The following is a 22,997-nucleotide window of genomic DNA, read 5'->3' as shown; positions in this document are numbered from 1 at the left end:
CGACAGCACATGTATGACTATCTTGATTCTATCATAAATTTGTCATGGATGTACATGCATGACAAAAAACGCGACCTACTGTGACAAACACGTATCATCATGGAAGTGTATTTTTTTGTAGTGTACGTCGGTGGAGCAACAGGGGGCCCACGAGGTAGGGGGGGGCGCACCCAGGGGGGCGCCCTCCACCCTCGTGACCGCCTCTTTTGTTCCTTGGAGCAGGGTCCAAGTCTCCTGGATCACGTTCGGTGAGAAAATCACGTTCCTAAAGGTTTCATTCCGTTTGGACTCCGTTTGATATTCCGTTTCTTTGAAACACTGAAATAGGCAAAAAACAGCAATTCTGGGCCGGGCCTCTGGTTAATAGGTTAGTCCCAAAAATAATATAAAAGTCGAAAATAAAGCCCAATATAGTCCAAAACAGTAGATAAAGTAGCATGGAGCAATCAAAAATTATAGATACGCTGGAGACGTATCATCGAGCAATTGAAAGAAATGCGAATAATTATGAGATTATCTAGGCATAATCATGTATATAGGCATCACGTCCAAAACAAGTAGACCGACTCCTACCTGCATCTACTACTATTACTCAACACATCGAACGATTCCTGCCTGCATCTAGAGTATTAAGTTCACAAAGAACAGAGTAACACATTAAGCAAGATGACATGATGTAGAGGGATAAACTCATGCAATATGATATAAACCCCATCTTGTTATCCTCGATGGCAACAATACAATACGTGTCTTGCAACCCTTTCTGTCACTGGGTAAGAACACCGCAAGATTGAACCCAAAGCTAAGCACTTCTCCCATGGCAAGAAAGATCAATCTAGTAGGCAAAACCAAACTGATAATTTGAAGAGACTTGCAAAGATAACTCAATCATACATAAAAGAATTCAGAGAAGATTCAAATATTATTCATAGATAAACTTGATCATAAACCCACAATTCATCGGATCTCGACAAACACAATGCAAAAAGAGATTACATCGAATAGATCTCCACAAGAGAGGGGGAGAACATTGTATTGAGATCCAAAAAGAGAGAAGAAGCCATCTAGCTAATAACTATGGACCCGTAGGTCTGTGGTAAACTACTCACAACTCATCGGAGGGGCAAGGATGTTGATGTAGAGGCCCTCCATGGTCGATTCCCCCTCCGGCAGAGTGCCGGCGAAGGCTCCAAGATGGGATCTCACGGATACAGAAGGTTACGGCAGTGGAAATTGTGTTTCGTGGTGCTCCTGGATGTTTTCGGGGTACGTAGGTATATATAGGAGGAAGAAGTAGGTCGGTGGCCGCCCGAGGGGCCCACGAGATAGGAGGGCGCGCCCTAAGGGGGGGCGCCCTCCTATCTCGTCGACGCCTCGGCTGCTTCTTGGCTTGCACTCCAAGTCCTCCGGATCACATTCGTTCCAAAAATCATGCTCCCGAAGGTTTCATTCCGTTTGGACTCCGTTTGATATTCCTTTTCTTCGAAATACTGAAATAGGCAAAAAAACAGCAATACGGGCTGGGCCTCCGGTTAGTAGGTTAGTCCCAAAAATGATATAAACGTGTAAAATAAAGCCCATAAACATCCAAAAGGGGTAATATAATAGCATGGAACAATCAAAAATTATAGATACGTTGGAGACGTATCACTACCCGCCATTCCTACTTCTCATTTGAGGCCACCTATAATCTTTTTTCTAGTAGTGTATGTTGAGTTCATCTTACTCTTATGTGTGACACCTGATAAGTGAGTTGTTCACTTTCACGCAGCTCAGGATTAGTGTGTGGTGACCTGGAACGGATACTCTGGAAGTTAGGATCACAAACTAGGGAGAGGATTTACGACACGCAATTGCGGGGGCACACACTTTGTCGGCAATTGATGTGCGCCAAGATTCACACTTATGTTTGTGTATATAGTCTTTTTATGTTGTATAATGATACGTCTCCAACGTATCTATAATTTTTTATTGTTCCATGCTATTATATTATCTGTCTTGGATGCTTAATGGACTTTAATATTCTATTTTATATTATTTTTAGGACTAACCTATTAACCGAGGCCCAGTGTCAGTTTCTGTTTTTTTGCCTATTTTAGAGTTTTACAGAAAAGGAATACCAAATGGAGTACAAACACAATGAAACCTTCGCGATGATCTTTCTTGGACCGAAAGCAATCCAGAAGACTTGGAGTTAAAGTCAGAGATGCAACAAGGCGTCCACGAGGCAGGAGGGCGCGCCCCCACCCTCATGGGCCCCTCGTAGCTCCACCGACCTAGTTATTTCGCCTATATATACTCTTATACCCTAAAAACATCAGGGGGAGCCACGAAACCACTTTTCCACCGCCGCAACCTTCTGTACCCATGAGATCCCATCTTGGGGCCTTTTTCGGCGATCTGCCAGAGGGAGAATCAATCACGGAGGGCTTCTACATCAACACCATTTCCTCTCGGATGAAGCGTGAGTAGTTTACCAGAGACCTTCGGGTCCATAGTTATTAGCTAGATGGCTTTTTCTCTCTCTTTGATTCTCAATACAAAGTTCTCCTCGATGTTCTTGGAGATCTATTCAATGTAATATTCTTTTGCGGTGTTTTTGCTGAGATCCAATGAATTGTGGATTTATGAACAAGATTATCTATGAATATTATATGGTTCTTCTCTGAATTCTTATATGCATGATTTGATATCTTTGCAAGTCTCTTCGAATTATCGGTTTAGTTTGGCCTACTAGATTGATCTTTCTTGCCATGGGAGAAGTGCTTAGCTTTGGGTTCAATCTTGCGGTGTCCTTTCCCAGTGACAGTAGGGGCAGCAAGGCCCGTATTGTATTGTTGCCGTCAAGGCTAAAAAGATGGGGTTTATATCATATTGCTTGAGTTTATCCCTCTACATCATGTCATCTTGCTTAATGCATTACTCTGTTCTTATGAACTTAATGCTCTAGATGCATGCTGGATAGCGGTCGATGTGTGGAGTAATAGTATTAGATGCAGAATCGTTTCGGTCTACTTGACACGGACAGGATGCCTATGTTCATGATCATTGCCTTAGATGTCATCATAATTATGCGCTTTTCTATCAATTGCTCGACAGTAATTTGTTCACCCACCGTAATACATGCTATCTCGAGAGAAGCCACTAGTAAAACCTATGCCCCCCGGATCTCTTTTCCATTATATTGCATCTCTTTTCCATATTATTGAATCTCGTTTACTATTTTGCAATCTTTACTTTCCAATTATACAACAAAACTACCAAAAATATTTACTTTACTATCTCTAATAGATTTCACTTTTGTGAGTGACCGTGAAGGGATTGACAACCCCTCCATCGCGTTGCTTGCAAGTTCTTGATTGTTTGTGCAGGTATTTGGTGACTTGTGCGTCGTCTCGTACTGGATTGATACCTTGGTTATCAAAACTAAGGGAAATACTTATGCTACTTTGCTGCATGACCCTTTCCTCTTCAAGGGAAAACCAACGCAAGCTCAAGAGGTAGCAAGAAGGCTTTCTGGCGCCGTTGTCGGGGAGATCTATGCCAAGTCAAGCCATACCAAGTACCCATCATAAACTCTTCTCCCTTGCATTACATTATTTGCCATTCGACTCTCGTTTTCCTCTCCCCCACTTCTAGAACAATTTTCGAAAACCTTTGCCTTTTCTTCGCCCCTCTTCCTTTCGTCTCTTTTCACTTGCTTCTAGTGTGCTCGTTTGTTAGTGCAGTTTGTTGCCATCATGTCTGAAAATGGGGAGGTTATCATTGAAAAAGGTTGATGCTTTTGATAATCATCATGAAGAACCTACTATTTTGCACACTAAAAAGTTCTGGATTGGTAGTGGTAACATTATTGGAAAAGGAGTTATTCAAGATTTATTTACTTGTGCCGGTGCTTTGCTCACTATGGGTGGGTCTATTCTTCATAGAACTAGTAGTCTTGCGGATGCTATATCTTTGCTCGTAGTTGAACATAAAAGACAATTTATCCACATGCATCCTTGCATACAAAGGATTTTTCTAGAGTTTTCTAATATTGAGCATTCTTCTATTAAGCGAGCGGCTACCATCTTTCTAGCACATGAGTTTAGATTTATAATGAAAGAGGCCAATGAATTTTTTGTGTATTATAGGGTGGATGCAGGTCGTCCTCCCATAGAAGCGATTCTTTTTAATCAAGAAGACATAATGCGTTTACGATCTTTAGATCATGTTGCTTATAATGAAAATCTTAGAAAGAGGGTCCCTACCGATGTTCTAGTTGATAGGATTTCTGAACTTAATGATAATTTTTCTATTCAAAACAACGGGTTAGGTTTCCTCTTGAACAAAGGCTCATGACTTTTTGCCAAAAGAATGCTTATAATGATGAATTGGTTGTGCAATATGAAGGGCCAAAGGAGGAACCAATTCCTCCCGAGCTTGATCTTGGGGACTATTGTCCCATTAAATTTAGCCCATTTGATTACTTTTGCTTGCCACAAAGAAAACTTGCTGCTGAACATAGGGAGTATGAGATGAGTTTTCATGATTTGCCCTATCATTATTATGGCAATACTTAGATCTATTCTTGTTTTTATGCCTAGCTAGGGGCGTTAAACGATAGCACTTGTTGGGAGGCAACCCAATTTTATTTTTGTTCTTTGCTTTTTGCTCCTGTTTAGTAATAAATAATTCATCTAGATTCTGCTTAAATGTGGTTTTATGTTTTAATTAGTGTTTGTGCCAAGTAGAACCTTTCGGAAGACTTGAGTGAAGTCTTTGCGATCTTGCTATAAAAAACAGAAACTTTTGTGCTCACGAGAATAGCTGTCATTTTTTACAGAAGAGTGACTTTAGGTTGATTCTTTTTGCAGAAGATTAATAGAAACATTCCTCACGTCCACCAATTAATTTCAGAATTTTTGGAGTTACATAAGTATTCGAAAGTTACAAATTGCTACAGACTGTTCTGTTTTTGACAGATTCTGTTTTTCGTGTGTTGTTTGCTTATTTTGATGAATCTATGGGTAGTATCGGGGGGTATGAACCATAGAGAAGCTGGAATACAGTAGGTTTAACACCAATATAAATAAAGAATGAATTCATTACAGTACCTTAAAGTGGTGGCTTATTTTCTTATACTAACGGAGCTCATGAGATTTTCTGTTGAAGTTTTGTGTTGTGAAGTTTTCAAGTTTTGGGTAATGATTTGATGGATTTTGGAATAAGGAGTGGCAAGGGCCTAATCTTGGGGATTACCAAGGCACCCCAAGGTAAAATTCAAGGACAACCAAAAGCCTAAGCTTGGTGATGCCCCGGAAGGCATCCCCTCTTTCGTCTTCATCTATCGGTAACTTTACTTGAGGCTATATTTTTATTCACCACATGATATGTGTTTTGCTTGGAGCGTCTTGTATGATTTGATTCTTTGCTTTTTAGTTTACCACAGTCATCCTTGCTGTACACACCTTTTGGGAGAGACACACATGAATCGAAATTTATTAGAATACTCTATGTGCTTCACTTATATCTTTTGAGCTAGACAATATTGCTCTAGTGTTTCACTTATATCTTTTTAGAGCACGGTGGTGGTTTTATTTTATAGAAATTGTTGATCTCTCATGTTTCACTTATATTATTTTGAGAGTCTTTTAGAACAGCATGGTAATTTTCTTTGGTTATAAAATTAGTCCTAATATGATGGGCATCCAAGATGGGTATAATAAAAACTTTCATATAAAGTGCATTGAATACTATGAGAAGTTTGATTCTTTATGATTGTTTTGAGATATGAAGATAGTGATATTAGAGTCATGCTAGTAGAGTAGTTGTGAATTTGAGAGATACTTGTGTTAAAGTTTGTGATTCCCGTAGCATGCACGTATGGTGAACCGTTATGTGAAGTTGGAGCATGATTTATTTATTGATTGTCTTCCTTATGAGTGGAGGTCAGGATCGCGCGATGGTTAACTCCTACGAACCCTTCCCCTAGGAGCATGCGTGTAGTACTTTGTTTTGATAACTAATAGATTTTTGCAATAAGTATGTGAGTTCTTTATGACTAATGTTGAGTCCATGGATTATACACACTCTCACCCTTCCACCATTGCTAGCCTCTCTAGTACCGTGCAACTTTCGCCGGTACCATACACCCACCATATACCTTCCTCAAAACAGCCACCATACCTACCTATTATGGCATTTCCATATCCATCCCGAGATATATTGCCATGCAACTTTCCACTGTTCCATTTATTATGACACGCTCCATCATTGTCATATTGCTTTGCATGATCATGTAATTGACATCGTATTTGTGGCAAAGCCACCATTCATAATTTTTTCATACATGTCACTCTTGAATCATTGCACATCCCGGTACACCACCGGAGGCATTCACATAGAGTCATATTTTGTTCTAAGTATCGAGTAAGTAAATAAAAGTGTGATGATCTTCATTATTAGAGCATTGTCCCAATGAGGAAAGGATGGTGGAGACTATGATTCCCCCACAAGTCGGGATGAGACTCCGGACTAAAAAAAAAGAGGCCATAAAAAAGAGAAAAGGCCCAAATAAAAAAATAAAAAATGAGAGAAAAAGAGAGAATCCCTTTTCCACACTTGTGCTTCAAAGTAGCACCATGATCGTCATGATAGAGAGTCCCCTATGTTGTCACTTTCATATACTAGTGGAAATTTTTCATTATAGAACTTGGCTTGTATATTCCAATGACGGGCTTCCTCAGAAGTTCCCTAGGTCTTCGTGAGCAAGCAAGTTGGATGCACACCCACTTAGTTTTTTTTAAGCTTTCATACACTTATAGCTCTAGTACATCCGTTGCATGGCAATCCCTACTCACACACATTGATATCTATTAATGAGCATCTCCATAGCCCGTTGATAGGCCTAGTTTATGTGAGACTATCTTCTCCTTTTTGTCTTCTCCACAACCACCATTCCATTCCACCTATATGAAGGAAATATGCCCTAGAGGCAATAATAAAGTTATTATTTATTTCCTTAATTCATGATAAATGTTTATTATTCATGCTAGAATTGTATTAACCAGAAACTTAGTACATGTGTGAATACATAGACAAAACATATAGTCCCTAGTATGCCTCTACTTGACTAGCTCGTTAATCAAAGATGGTTATGTTTCCTAACCATAGACATGTGTTGTCATTTGATAATCGGGATCACATCATTAGGAGAATGATGTGATGGACATGACCCATCCGTTAGCTTAGCATTATGATCGTTACAGTTTCATTGCTACTGCTTTCTTCATGACTTATACAAGTTCCTCTGACTATGAGATTATGCAACTTCCAAATACCGGAGGAACACTTTGTGTGCTACCAAATGTCACAACGTAAAAGGGTGATTATAAAGGTGCTCTACAGGTGTCTCCGAAGGTGTTTGTTGGGTTGGCATAGATCGAGATTAGGATTTGTCACTCCGTGTTTCGGGGAGGTATCTCTAAGCCCTCATGGTAATACTCATCACTATAAGCCTTGCAAGCATTGTAACTAATGAGTTAGTTGCGGGATGAAGTATTACGGAACAAGTAAAGATACTTTCCAGTAACGAGCTTGAACTAGGTATGATAATACCGACGATCGAATCTCAGGCAAGTAACATACTGATGACAAAGGGAACAACGTATGTTGTTATATGGTTTGACCGATAAAGATCTTCATAGAATATGTAGGAACCAATATGAGCATCCATGTTCCGCTATTGGTTATTGACCGGAGACGTGTCTCGGTCATGTCTACATAGTTCTCGAACCCGTAGGGTCCGCACGCTTAACGTTCAATGACGATTGGTATTATGAGTTTATCTGATTTGATGTACCGTAGGTTGTTCAGAGTCCCAGATGTAATCACGGACATGACAAGGAGTCTCGAAATGGTTGAGACATAAAGATTGATATATTAGACAGCTATGTTCGAACACCGAAAGTGTTTCGAAGAAGTTTCAGATAGAACCGAAGTATCGGAGGGTTACCGGAACCCCCTGGGGGATTAATGGGCCTTAGTGGGCCTTTGTGGAGAAGAGAGAGGGTCGGCCAGAGGTGGCACCTCCCTTTCCCAGTCTGAATTGGACAAGGGAAGGGGGGACACCCCCCTCTCCTTCCTTCTCTTCTCTCGTCTTTCCCTTCTTCTCCTTCTTGGACTAGGAAAGGGGGGAAACCTACTCCTAGTGGGAGTAGGAGTCCTCCCCTTTGTCGCGCCCCTTGTGGCCGGACGGCCTCCTCCTCCCCTCCTTTATATATGGGGGAGGGGGCACCCCATAGACACACAAGTTGATCTTTAGCCGTGTGCGGTGCCACCCTCCATAGTTTTCCACCTCGGTCATATCGTCGTAGTGCTTAGCAAAGCCCTGCATCGGTAACTTCATCATCACCGTCACCATGCCGTCGTGCTGACAGAACTCTCCTGCAACCTTAGCTGGATCTAGAGTTCGAGGGACGTCACCGAGCTGAACGTGTGCAGATCGTGGAGGTCCCGTGCGTTCGGTCCTTGATCGGTTGGATCACGAAGACGTTAAACTACATCAACCGTGTTACACAACACTTCCGCTTTCGGTCTACGAGGGAACGTGGACACACTCTCCCCACTCATTGCTATGCTTCTCGTAGATAGATCTTCCGTGATCGTAGGGATTTTTTTGAAATACTATGTTCCCCAACAGTGGCATCTGAGCCAGGTCTATGCGTACATGTTATATGCACGAGTAGAACACAAAGAGTTGTGGGCGATAATAGTCATACTGCTTACCAGCATGTCATACTTTTATTCAGCGATATTGTTGGATGAAGCGGCCTGGACCGACATGACCGCGTTCATGAGACTGGTTCTACCGACGTGCTTATGCACATAGGTGGCTGGCGGGTGTCTGTTTCTCCAACTTTAGTTGAATCAAGTGTGGCTACGCCCGGTCCTTGTTGGAGGTTAAAATAGCACACTTGACGAAAAATCGTTGTGGTTTTGATGCATAGGTAAGAATGGTTCTTGCTAGAAGCCCGTAGCAGACACATAAAACATGCAACAACAAAGTAGAGGACGTCTAACTTGTTTTTGCAGGGCTTGTTGTGATGTGATATGGTCAAAGCATGATGTGATATAAATTGTTGTATGAGATGATCATGTTTTGTAACAAAGTTATCAGCAACTCGCAGGAGCCATATGGTTGTTGCCTTATTGTATGCAATGTAATCTCCATGTAATTGTTTTACTTTATCACTAAACGGTAGCGATAGTCGTAGTAACAATAGTTGGCGAGACGACAATGATGCTATGATGGAGATCAAGGTGTCGCGTCGGTGATGATGGAGATCATGACGATGCTTCGGTGATAGAGATCATGAGCACAAGATGATGATGGCCATATCATGTCACATATTTTGTTTGCATGTGATGTTTATCTTTTATGTATCTTATTTTGCTTAGTACGGCGGTAGCATTATAAGATGATCCCTTACTAAATTTCAAGGTATAAGTGTTCTCCCTAAGTATACACCATTGCTACAGTTCGGCGTGCCGAGACACCACGTGATGATCGGGTGTGATAAGCTCTACGTTCACACACAATGGGTGCAAGCCAGTTTTGCACACGCAGAATACTCAGGTTAAACTTGACGAGCCTAGCATATGCAGATATGGCCTCGGAACACTGAGACCGAAAGGTCAAACGTGAATCATATAGCATATATGATCAACATAGTGATGTTCACCATTCAAAACTACTCCATCTCACGTGATGATCGGACATGGTTTAGTTGATTTGGATCACGTGATCACTTAGATGACTAGAGGATGTCTATCTAAGTGGGAGTTCTTAAGTAATATGATTAATTGAACTTTAATTTATCATGAACTTTGTACTTGATAGTATTTTGCATGTCTATGTTTTTGTAGATCAATGGCCTGTGCTACTGTTCCTTTGAATTTTAATGCGTTCCTAGAGAAAGCTAAGTTGAAAGATGATGGCAGCAACTACACGGACTGTGTCCGTAACTTGAGGATTATCCTCATTATTGCACAGAAGAATTACATCCTGGAAGCACCGCTGGGTACCAGGCCTGCTACAGATGCTACTGATGACGTTAAGAACGTCTGGCAGAGCAAAGCTGATGACTACTCGATAGTTCAGTGTGCCATGCTTTACAGCGTAGAATCGGGACTTCAAAGACGTTTTGAACGTCATGAAGCATAAGAGATGTTCCAAGAGTTGAAGTTAATATTTCAAGAAAATGCCCGAGTTGAGAGATATGAAGTCTCCAACAAGTTCTATAGCTGTAAAATGGAGGAGAATAGTTTTGTCAGTGAACACATACTCAGAATGTCTGGGTATCATAACCACCTCAGTTGGGAGTTGATCTTCCAGTTGATAGTGTCATTGACAGAGTTCTTCAATCAGTGCCACCAAGCTATAAAGGCTTCATGATGAATTATAATATGCAAGGGATGAACAAGACTGTTCCCGAGCTCTTCGTGATTCTAAAGGCTGCGGAGGTAGAAATCAAGAAGGAGCATCAAGTGTTGATGGTCAACAAGACCGCTAGTTTCAAGAAAAAGGGCAAAGGGAAGAAGGGGAACTTCAAGAAGAACAACAAAAAGGTTGCTGCTCAAGAGAAGAAACCCAATCCTGGACCTAAGCCTGAAACTGAGTGCTTCTACTACAAAGGGACTGGTCACTGGAAGCAGAACTACCCCAAGTATTTGGCGGATAAGGCAAAGTGAAAGGTATATTTGATATACATGTTATTGATGTGTACCTTACTAATGCTTGTAGTAGCGCCTGGGTATTTGATACTGGTTCTGTTGCTCATATTTGCAACTCGAAACAAGGGCTATGGATTAAACGAAGATTGGCTAAGGACGAGATGACGATGCACGTGGGAAATGGTTCCAAGGTTGATGTGATCGCCATCGGCATGCTACCTCTACATCTACCATCGGGATTAGTTTTAGACCTAAATAATTGTTATTTGGTGCCAGCGTTTAGCATGAACATTATATCTGGATCTTGTTTGATGTGAGATGGTTATTCATTTAAATCAGAGAATAATGGTTGTTCCATTTATATGAGTAATATCTTTTATGGTCATGCACCCTTGATGAGTGGTCTATTTTTGTTGAATCTCGATAGTGATGATACACATATTCATAATATTGAAGCCAAAAGATGCAAAGTTGATAATGATAGTGTAACTTATTTGTGGCACCGTCGTTTGGGTCATATCGGTGTAAAGTACATGAAGAAACTCCATGCTGATGGACTTTTGGAATCACTTGATTATGAATCACTTGGTGCTTGCGAACCGTGCCTTATGGGCAAGATGACTAAACCTCCGTTCTCCGGAACAATGGAACGAGCTACTGACTTATTGGAAATAATACATACTGATGTATGCGGTCCAATGAGTGTTGAGGCTCGTGGCGGGTATCATTATTTTCTTACCTTCACAGATGATTTGAGCAGATATGGTTATGTCTACTTAATGAAACGTAAGTCTGAAACATTTGAAAAGTTCAAACAATATCAGAGTGAAGTGGAAAATCATCGTAACAAGAAAATAAAGTTTCTATGCTCTGATCATGGAGGAGAATATTTGAGTTACAAGTTTGGTCTTCATTTGAAACAACATGGGATAGTTTCACAACTAATGCCACCTGGAACACCACAATGTAATGGTGTGTCCGAACGTCGTAACCGTACTTTATTGGATATGGTGCAATCTATGATGTCTCTTACTGGTTTCCGCTATCATTTTGGGGTTATGCTTTAGAGATTGCTGCATTCACTTTAAATAGGGCACCATCAAAATCTGTCGAAACGACGCTTTATGAACTATGGTTTGGCAAGAAACCAAAGTTATCATTTCTTAAAGTTTGGGGCTGCGATGCTTATGTGAAAAGCTACAACCTGATAAGCTCGAACCCAAATCGGATATGTGCATCTTCATAGGATACCCGAAGGAAACTGTTGGGTACACCTTCTATCACATATGCGAAGGCAAAATCTTTGTTGCTAAGAATGGATCCTTTCTAGAGAAGGAGTTTCTCTCGAAAGAAGTGAGTGGGAGGAAAGTAGAACTTGATGAGGTAATTGTACCTTCTCCCTTATTGGAAAGTAGTTCATCATAGAAACCAGTTCCCGTGATTCCTACACCAATTAGTGAGGAAGCTAATGATGATGGTCATGAAGCTTCAGATCAAGTTACTACTGAACCTCGTAGGTCGTCTAGAGTAAGATCCGCACCAGAGTGGTACGGTAATCCTGTTCTGGAAGTCATGTTACTAGACCATGATGAACCTACAAACTATGAGGAAGCAATGATGAGCCCAGATTCCGCGAAATGGCTTGAGGCCATGAAATCTGAGATGGGATCCATGTATGAGAACAAAATGTGGACTTTGGTGGAATTGCCTAATGAACGGCAAGCCATAGAAAATAAATGGATCTTTAAGAAGAAGACCGACACAGACGGTAATGTTACTGTTTACAAAGCTCGACTTGTCGCAAAAGGTTTTCGACAAGTTCAAGGAGTTAACTATGATGAGACGTTCTCACCCGTAGCGATGCTTAAGTCTGTCTGAATCATGTTAGCAATTGCTGCATTTTATGATTATAAAATTTGGCAAATGGATGTCAAAACTGCATTCCTGAATGGATTTCTGGAAGAAGAGTTTTATATCATACAACTAGAAGGTTTTGTCAATCCAAAAGGTGTTAACAAAGTGTGCAAGCTCCAGCGATCCATTTATGGACTGGTGCAAGCCTCTTGGAGTTGGAATAAACGCTTTGATAGTGTGATCAAAGCATATGGTTTTATATAGACTTTTGTAGAAGCCTGTATTTACAAGAAAGTGAGTGGGAGCTCTGTAGCATTTCTAATATTATATGTGGATGACATATTGTTGACTGGAAATGATATAGAATTTCTGGATAGCATAAAGTGATACCTGAATAAGAGTTTTTCTATTAAAGACCTCGGAGAAGCTACTTACATATTGGGCATCAAGATCTATAGAGATAGATCAAGACGCTTAATTGGACTTTCACAAAGCACATACCTTGATAAAGTTTTGAAGAAGTTCAAAATGGATCCGTCAAAGAAAGGGTTCTTGCCTGTGTTACAAGGTGTGAAGTTGAGTCAGACTCAATGCCCGAACACTACAGAAGATAGAGAGAAAATGAAAGTCATTCCCTATGCTTCAGCTATAGGTTCTATCATGTATGCAATGTTGTGTACCAGACCTGATGTGTGCCTTGCTATAAGCATAGCAGGGAGGTACCAAAGTAATCCCAGAGTGGAGCACTGGACAGCGGTCAAGAACATCCTAAAATACCTGAAAAAGACTAAGGATATGTTTCTCGTTTATGGAGGTGAAAAAGAACTCGTCATAAATGGTTACATCGATGCAAGCTTTCACACTAATCCGAATGACTCTAAGTCGCAAACCGGATACGTGTTTATATTGAATGGAGGAGCTGTCAGTTGGTGCAGTTCCAAGTAGAGCATCGTGGCGGGATCTACGTGTGAAGCGGAGTACATTGCTGCTTCGGAAGCAGCAAATGAAGGAGTTTGGATGAAGGAGTTCATATCCGACCTAGGTGTTATACCTAGTGCATTGGGTCCAATGAAAATCTTTTGTGACAATAATGGTGCAATTGCCTTGGCAAAGGAATCCAGATTTCACAAAAGAACCAAGCACATCAAGAGACGCTTCAATTCCATCCGTCATCAAGTGTTGAAAGGGGGCATAGAGATTTGCAAGATACATACGGATCTGAATGTTGCAGACCCGTTGACTAAGCCTCTTCCATGAGCAAAACATGATCAGCACCAAAGCTCCATGGGTGTTAGAATCATTACTATGTAATCTACATTATTGACTCTAGTGCAAGTGGGAGACTAAAGGAAATATGCCCTAGAGGCAATAATAAAGTTATTATTTATTTACTTAATTCATGATAAATGTTTATTATCCATGCCAGAATTGTATTAACCGGAAACTTAGTACATGTGTGAATACATAGACAAAACATTTAGTCCCTAATATGCCTCTACTTGATTAGCTCGTTAATCAAAGATGGTTATGTTTCCTAACCATAGACATGTGTTGTCATTTGATAAACGGGATCACATCATTAGGAGAATGATGTGATGGACATGGCCCATTCGTTAGCTTAGCATTATGATTGTTACAGTTTCATTGCTACTGCTTTCTTCATGACTTATACAAGTTCCTCAGACTATGAGATTATGCAACTTCCGAATACCGGTGGACCAAACATCACAACGTAAAAGGGTCATTATAAAGGTGCTCTACAGGTGTCTCCGAAGGTGTTTGTTGGGTTGGCATAGATCGAGATTAGGATTTGTCACTCCGTGTTTCGGAGAGGTATCTTTGGTCCCTCATGGTAATACTCATCACTATAAGCCTTGCAAGTATTGTAACTAATGAGTTAGTTGTGGGATGAAGTATTATGGATCAAGTAAAGATACTTTCCGGTAACGAGATTGAACTAGGTATGATAATACCGACGATCGAATCTCGGGCAAGTAACATACTGATGATGAAGGGAACAACGTATGTTGTTATGTGGTTTGACCGATAAAGATCTTCGTAGAATATGTAGGAACCAATATGAGCATCCAGGTTAGGCTATTGGTTATTGAACAGAGACGTGTCTCAGTCATGTCTACATAGTTCTCGAACCCATAGGGTCCGCACACTTAACGTTCGATGACGATTGGTATTATGAGTTTATGTGATTTGATGTACTGAAGGTTGTTCGGAGTCCTGGATGTGATCACGGACATGACGAGGAGTCTCGAAATGGTTGAGACATAAAGATTGATATATTGGACAGCTATTTTCAGACACCGGAAGTGTTCCGGAGAAGTTTCGGATAAAACTGGAGTACCGGATGGTTACTGGAACCCCCGGGGGATTAACGGGCCTTACTGGAGAAGAGAGAGGGCCGGCCAGAGGTGGAGCGCCCCCCCTTGCCCAGTTCAAATTGGACAAGGGAAGGGGGCGCCCCCCTTTGCTTCCTTCTCTTCTCTCCTCTTTCCCTTCTTCTCCTTCTTGGACTAGGAAAGGGGGGAAACCTACTCCTAGTGGGAGTAGGCGTCTTCCCCCTTGGCGCGCCCCTTGTGGCCGGCCGGCCTCCTCCTCCCCTCCTTTATATACGAGGGAGGGGGGCACCCCATAGACACACAAGTTGATCTTTAGCCGTGTGCGGTGCCCCCCTCCACAGTTTTCCACCTCGGTCATATCGTCGTAGTGCTTAGGTGAAGCCCTGCGTCGGTAACTTCATCATCACCGTCACCATGCCGTCGTGCTGACGAAACTCTCCCTCGGCCTCAGCTGGATCTAGAGTTTGAGGGACATCACCGTGCTTAATGTGTGCAGATCGTGGAGGTGTCGTGCGTTCGGTACTTGATCGGTTGGATCACGAAGACATTCGATTACATCAACCACGTTACATAACGAGGGTACATGGACACACTCTCCCCACTCGTTGCTATGCTTCTCCTGGATAGATCTTGCGTGATCGTAGGATTTTTTTTTTTGAAATACTGCGTTCCCCAACACTATTGTGCTATATCCATGTCTCACGCTCATGTATTGCGTGAAGATTGAAAAAGTTTGAAAATACTAAAGTATGAAACAATTGCTTGGCTGAAACCGGGGTTGTGCATGATTTAAATATTTTGTGTGATGAAGATACATCATAGCCAAATTATATGATTTTGTAGGGATAGATTTCTTTGGCCATGTTATTTTGAGAAGACATGATTGCTTTGTTAGTATGCTTGAAGTATTATTATTTTTACTTCAATATTAAACTTTTGTCTTGAATATTTTGGATCTGAACATTCATGCCACAATAAATAAAATTACATTGATAAATATGTTAGGTAGCATTCCACATCAAAAATTCTATTTTATCATTTACCTACTCGAGGACGAGCAGGAATTAAGCTTGGGGATGCTTGATACGTCTCCAACGTATATATAATTTTTGATTGTTCCATGCTATTATATTATCTGTTTTGGATGTTTAATGGGCTTTAATATGATCTTTTATATTATATTTGGGACTAACCTATTAACCGAGGGCCCAGTGTCAGTTTCTTTTCTTTTTTGCCTATTTTAGAGTTTTACAGAAAAGGAATACCAAACTGACTCCAAACGGAATGAAACCTTCGTGATGATCTTTCTTGGACCGAAAACAAACTAGAAGACTTGGAATTTAAGTCAGAGAGGCAAAAACGACGTCCACGAGGCAGGAGGGCGCACCCAGGGGGTAGGCACGCCCCACCCTCGTGGGCCCCTCGTAGATCCACCGACCTAGTTCTTTCGTCTATATATACTCTTATACCCTAAAAACATCAGGGGAAGCCACGAAAGCACTTTTCGGCTACCGCAACCTTCTGTACCTATGAGATCCCATCTTGGGACCTTTTTCGGTGATCTGCCGGAGGGGGAATCGATCATGGAGGGCTTCTACATCAACACCATTACCTCTCCGATGAAGCGTGAGTAGTTTGCCACATACCTTCGGGTCCATAGTTATTAGCTAGATGGCTTCTTCTCTCTCTTTGATTCTCAATACAAAGTTCTCCTCGATGTTCTTGGATATCTATTCGATGTAATATTCTTTTGCGGTGTGTTTGCCAAGATCCGGTGAATTGTGGATTTATGAACAAGATTATCTATGAATATTATTTGGTTCTTCTCTGAATTCTTATATGCATGATTTGATATCTTTGCAAGTCTCTTCGAATTATCGGTTTAGTTTGGCCTACTAGATTGATCTTTCTTGCCATGGGAGAAGTGCTTAGCTTTGGGTTCAATCTTGCGGTGTCCTTTCATAGTGATCGTAGGGGCGGCAAGGCACGTATTGTATTGTTGCCATCAAGGATAAAAAGATGAGGTTTATATCATATTGCTTGAGTTTATCCCTCTACATCGTTACTCTATTCTTATGAACTTAATGCTCTAGATGCATGTTGGATAGCGGTCGATGTGTGGAGTAATAGTATTAGATGTAGAATCATTTCGGTCTACTTGACACGGACGTGATGCCTATGTTCATGATCATTGCCTTAGATGTCATCATAATTATGCACTTTTCTATCAATTGCTCGACAGTAATTTGTTCACCCACCGTAATACATGCTATCTCGAGAGAAGCCACTAGTGAAATCTATGGCCCTGGATCTATTTTCCATTATATTGCATCTCTTTTCCATATTATTGAATCTCGTTTACTATTTTGCAATCTTTACTTTCCAATCTATACAACAAAAATACCAAAAATATTTACTTTACTATCTCTATTAGACTTCACTTTTGCGAGTGACCGTGAAGGGATTGGCAACCCCTTTATCGCGTTGGTTGCAAGTTCTTGATTGTTTGTGCAGGTTTTCGGTGACTTGTGCGTCGTCTCCTACCGGATTGATACCCTGGTTCTCAAAACTGAGAGAAATACTTACGCTACTTTGATGCATCACCCTTTCCTCTTCAAGGGAAAACCAACGCAAGCTCAAGAGGTAGCATATAACAGTTCGTATATGTCTTTAATGTTATTTCAAGCTAAGTCTCCAACAAGTTCTATAGCTGCAAGATGGAGGACAACAGTTCTGTCAGTGAACACATACTCAAAATGTTTGGGTATCATAACCACTTGACACAACTAGGAATTGATCTTCCAATTGAGAGTGTTATTGACAGAGTTCTCCAGTCTCTGCCACCAAGTTATAAATGCTTAATATGCAAGGGATGGAGAAAACAATTCCTGAGCTCTTCACAATGCTTAAGGCCACGAAGGTAGAAATCAAGAAGGAACATCAAGTGTTGATGGTTAACAAGACCACCAGTTTCAAGAAAAAGGGCAAAGGAAAGAAAGGGAACTTCAAAAAGAACGGCAAGCAGGCTGTCGCTCCTGTGAAGAAGCCTAAAACTGGACCTAAGCCTGAAACTGAGTGCTTCTGCTGCAAAGGAAATGGTCACTGGAAGCGGATCTGCCGCAAATATTTGGCGGATAAGAAGGACAGCAAAGTGAACAAAGGAATATTTGATATACATGTTATTGATGTGTTCCTTACTAATGCTCGTAGTAGCGCCTGGGTATTTCATACTGGTTCGGTTGCTCATATTTGTAACTTGAAACAGGAGATGCAGAATAAACGAAAATTGGCTAAGGACGAGGTGACGATGCGCGCCGGGAATGTTTCCAAGGTCGATGTGATCACCATCGGCACGCTACCTGTACATCTACCTTCGGGATTAGTAGACCTTAATAATTATTATTTGGTGCCAACGTTGAGCATGGACATTATATCTAGATCTTGTTTATTGCAAGACGGTTATTCATTTAAATCCAAGAATAATGGTTGTTCTATTTATATGAATAATATCTTTTATGGTCATGCACCTTTGATGAAAGGTCTGTTCTTGTTGAACCTCGATCATAGTGATACACATATCCATAATATTCATGCCAAAATATGCAAAGTTGATAATGATAGTGCAACATACTTGTGGCACTGTGATGTCTACTACGCGACTTTATTCTTGTAGACTCGTGTTGGGCCTCCAAGCGCAGAGTTTTGTAGGACAGTAGCAATTTTCCCTCAAGTGGATGTCCTAAGGTTTATCAATCCATGGGATGCGTAGGATGAAGATGGTCTCTCTCAAACAACCCTGCAACCAAATACAAGAAATCTCTTGTGTCCCCAACACACCCAATACAATGGCAAATTGTATAGGTGCACTAGTTCGGCGAAGAGATGGTGATACAAGTGTAATATGGATGATAGAAATATATTTTTATAATCTGAATAAATAAAAACAGCAAGGTAGCAATCAATAAAAGTGAGCACAAACGGTATTGGAATGCTTGAAAACAAGGCCTAGGGTCCATACTTTCACTAGCGCAATTTCTCAACAATGTTAATCTAGTTGGATCATATAACCATCCCTCAACGTGCGATGAAGAATCACTCCAAAGTTCTTATCTAGCAGAGAATATAAGAAGAAATTGTTTGTAGGGTACGAAACCACCTTAAAGTTATTCTTTCCTTTTGATCTATTCAAGAGTTCGTACTAAAATAACACAAAATTATTCTTTCTGTTCGATCTATCCAAGAGTTCGTACTAAAATAACACCATATGATACACACCAACCAACTCTAATGTCACCTACATACTCCAATGTCACCACAAGTATCCATGAGTTAATTGCATGATACGCATCAAACAATTTCAGATTCATAATACTCGATCCAACACAAAAAACCTCAAAGAGTGCCCCAATATTTCTACCGGAGAAACAAGGACGAAAACATGCATCAACCACTACTAGGGAAAACCTTATACACAGAACTTTAGCAGTAGTGTGGGTCAAAAAAGCACACTGGTGCTAAGTAGCAATAGCGCGCATGCGCAAACCGCGCTACAGATAAAGTTCTAGCAGTAGCGCGCCTTGTTCTAAACACGTTACTACTAAAATTCCCACGGCTTAGCCTACAGGCTACACAAAGTAGTAGCGATCTATATCGAATAGCGCTACCGCTACTTTCTTTGTAGCAGCGCGTTTTCTTCTAGACTCGCTACTGCTAAAGGATATAAAATTAAATGGAAAGCAAATAGAAAGGTAATTGAAAATGAAAGAAATAGAATAAGGTGAAAGGAGAAAAATAAAATGTGAAGAAAAATAAATGAAAAAGGGAAAAAAGAGAAAGGAGTAGCAATAGCGTGTATCCCAGAACGCGTTGTAGCTAACATAGCAGTAGAGCGCTTTCTGGAACGCGCTACTGCTACTTCTGACTTAACCACGGGGTTCGTCCTTCCCCATGGCCACTTCCCCCAAATCCAACTCCTCCGCTCTCGCCGCCGCCGTCGCCCGTCGGCCGCTGCGCGCTCTCCCACACCCTCTACGCCACTCCTGATCTCGGATTCAATGCCGCCCCCACCCCCGACCTCAACGCCGCCCCCGCCCCCAACCTCGACGCCACCCTCCGCCGCGCGCCTGAGCCCCGACCCCGACCTCGACGCCGCCTGCCCCTCCTTTGTCGCAGGCACCCGAGGTGACCACGCCTGCTCCTCCCTCTCCCCTACCTCTGCCTAGGGATTCTTCATATTTTAGTTGCATCAAATTAGTTAGGGTTCATGTAAGGGTGGAAACGAATCGGATGTGGATGCGGCTCAAATTAGTTAGGGTTCATGTAAGGGTGGAAACGAATCAAATTTCTAAGATGAATCATAAAACGAGTAAAAAAATTATTTATAGTTCCTAGGTACTAATTAGTTAGTAAGAACTAGGTACTAATTAGGTACTAGTTTTTTTTATTTATAGTAAGTTTATTTTTAGTAAGAACTAGTTGAATTAATAGAACTAGTTAGTAAGAACTTGTTGTTATTTTTTTAGTTAAAGCAATTTTTCCCGCATCGACGTGGACGATGCCTATCCCGCATCCTCGTCGTCGATTCGGCGGAGGACACCTGCGTCACCAGATGGGCCATGTCTGGGACTGGGCTCTGCGGGGTGGTACTGGGAGGCGCTACCTACCGGGGGCGCAGGTTGGTGAGGAGCCAGCCTGTCGTTGACCCGAACCTTCTTTGGTGGCGGTCGCATGGGCCAGTGACGGTCTAGAGGCTCGAGGACCCCGCGGAGGTGGTACGTCAAGGACGCGCATGTGCATCGCTACTTGTTTGCGTTGGAGCACAGGTTCTCCAATACCTGGCAGGTTCTCCGGGGATCTCACTGGAGCTATGATCCTGTGATGGTTCCTTCTCTGTGGGTGTCCACCGCCCGCGCCGATACCCGTTGTGCGCTAGGGTTTTAGTTGTATTAGTGATGTTATATGTATGATACTATTTTGGATGTATTAGTGATAATATTCGACGATGTATGGACGCATGAGATGATTTACTTTTGCTTATTGAATGCATGCGAATTTGAGTCCTATAAGATATTTTGAAATGTATATCTTGTGTTGCTCAAATAGGATATGTGCTTGCCCAAGTGGTCGGTCATGTTTGCACGTTACACCTCCGAGTGGCCTATGTTTTGCCGGAGTGTTGATTCATTTCCGTTCTGGCAAATTTCAAGCGCTCGATATGTCCTATTTTAGCAAAGGTCATGCCGGATTTTTCCGTGAATTTTGGCATGACTTGTGCCAGAATATGTAGGAAATATCGAGTGCCCCGGATTTGTGTGTTGAGTATCCTGGTAGTTGTCTTCGATCGATTTTCAATTAATGTTTCAACTATGAACATAGGAAATGTCTAACGACGAAAAGGATTTCGGTATGGGAAACGTTTGGAGACGGCGCGCCGGCCGAAGCTTCGGTCGGTCACCCGCTCACACGCACTCACGCTTCACGGGGTCCCACAAGAGTTGAGCCAGCCCAACTTATCCTTCTCCCTGTCCACTTACTTTTTGCCAGCGACACATGCGTCTTCCTCGTTCCTGCCGCTGCAATCCCCAGCACGCCGGCGAGGCTGCCGTCCACCCTGTCTACCCCTGCATCGACCCCTACCCCACCGCAGCCCAATCTCGCCAGCGAGGTCGTCGTCCACCCCACGGCCGGGGACTTGTGGCGCTGGAGATGACATGCACGGGGTCAGGGGGTGCTGCATCTGGTATCCACTGGTGCCGGAGACGAATAGCCAAGGGCGTCGTGCCAAGCCGTGCCGACGAGTCTCCATGGATGACCACAGTGAAGGTTGCGATGCCAGCGAGCGGATAACGATGCTGGAACTAGCATTTTGTTTTGCTTCAACAGGCCAAATCCAAAGCTGGAACCACTATTATTTTTTGCTGCAACCAACAAGCGAGTTGGAAACACAACTGATTTTTTGCTACAACTAGCTAATTTTTTTGCTACAACCGGTGGCGCTATTTGCTACAATCTTCGGCGTGTAGTTTTGTGGCCCATGACAACAAACATCTGCAATTGGGAGATGGGGAAAGTTGCAACCCATGCTGTGAAAAGCTACAACCGGCAACAAAAACAGCTACTACTGTCAGAGTAACATGCTGCAACCAACGACGGCGAACTTGTGGCCGGCGATGGCAGATGCAAAAAAGCTTCAACCTGCTTCTATAGACAGCTTCAACCGGCTGAAAGCTTCGACCCCGCAGAAAAGCTGCAACCCCCAGTTGAAGGGCCTCGAACCGTTGTGCAGAAAAGTTGCAACCCCCAAGTCAATGGTGGCGATGGGAAGCAAATTAATGAGGCAACCGACGACAAGAACTTTGCTGGAAACGGCCGAGGTTTTTGCTACAACCGTCGCCAAATTTTGCTACTACCAGCGACGGAATTTGCTACATTTATCACGGCGGAGCTGCGACGTACTATGATGGTGGATTTTTTTGTTGCAACCGTCCTCGGATTTTGCTACTACCGGTGTGGGATTTTGCTACACCCATCCATGGCGGAGACGCGAGCAGCGACGGTGGCGACGGCGAAGAATTGCTGCAACCATTTGTTCGTTTTTACTACGACCGGCGCCGGAGTTGCCATGGCTGATAAGCGCGGGCGGCCGAGGATACGACGGCGAGCACGGGTTGCCAGCGAGCACAAGGCCGAGGACGAACGCAGGTGGTGCGAGTGGGGACCGGCGACGAGGATGGGGACCTGCGACGAGCGCCGGAGGCGCCATGGCCGAGGCGACAAGCGCCACAGGCGGCCAGGGCGACAAGCACGGGCGGTGCCTTGCGGTGCCAAGGCGGCAAGCGCGGGCTTCGTGAGCACGCATCCATGGCAGCCTTGACTGGCTCGCTCCTCTCTCTGTGTGCTAGAGACGAGGATAAGGTAAGGAAAAAATAAAATAGGGGAGGCAATCTGATGGTCTGGTGCAGTTACATCGGGCGGCTAGGGGCAGACCGGCCGAAACTTTCGGCCGGCGCACCGGCGCCCAGTGCTGCCCTTTCGGTATTTGAAAATACTGCAAAGACGAGTGTGGCCTGTGCG

At 42.6% G+C, this 22,997-nt stretch overlaps 1 protein-coding gene across 1 annotated transcript in view; it reads right to left on the bottom strand.

Annotated features, from left to right (window-relative positions):
* Positions 1-22,686, bottom strand: part of LOC119310424 (UDP-glycosyltransferase 91D2-like) — a 93,705-nt gene extending 71,019 nt beyond the window's left edge. The window contains exon 1 of the mRNA XM_037586184.1: positions 22,507-22,686. Within this exon, the coding sequence (XP_037442081.1) occupies positions 22,507-22,686 (180 nt within the window). The remainder of the gene's footprint in view (positions 1-22,506) is intronic.
* Between the last annotated feature and the right edge of the window lie 311 nt (positions 22,687-22,997).

Source organism: Triticum dicoccoides, chromosome 5B, assembly GCF_002162155.2.
Source record: "Triticum dicoccoides isolate Atlit2015 ecotype Zavitan chromosome 5B, WEW_v2.0, whole genome shotgun sequence".
NCBI lineage: Eukaryota > Viridiplantae > Streptophyta > Magnoliopsida > Poales > Poaceae > Triticum > Triticum dicoccoides.
The sequence above is the reverse complement of the archived record's forward strand: the minus strand, read 5'-3'. Positions and strand labels throughout refer to the sequence as shown.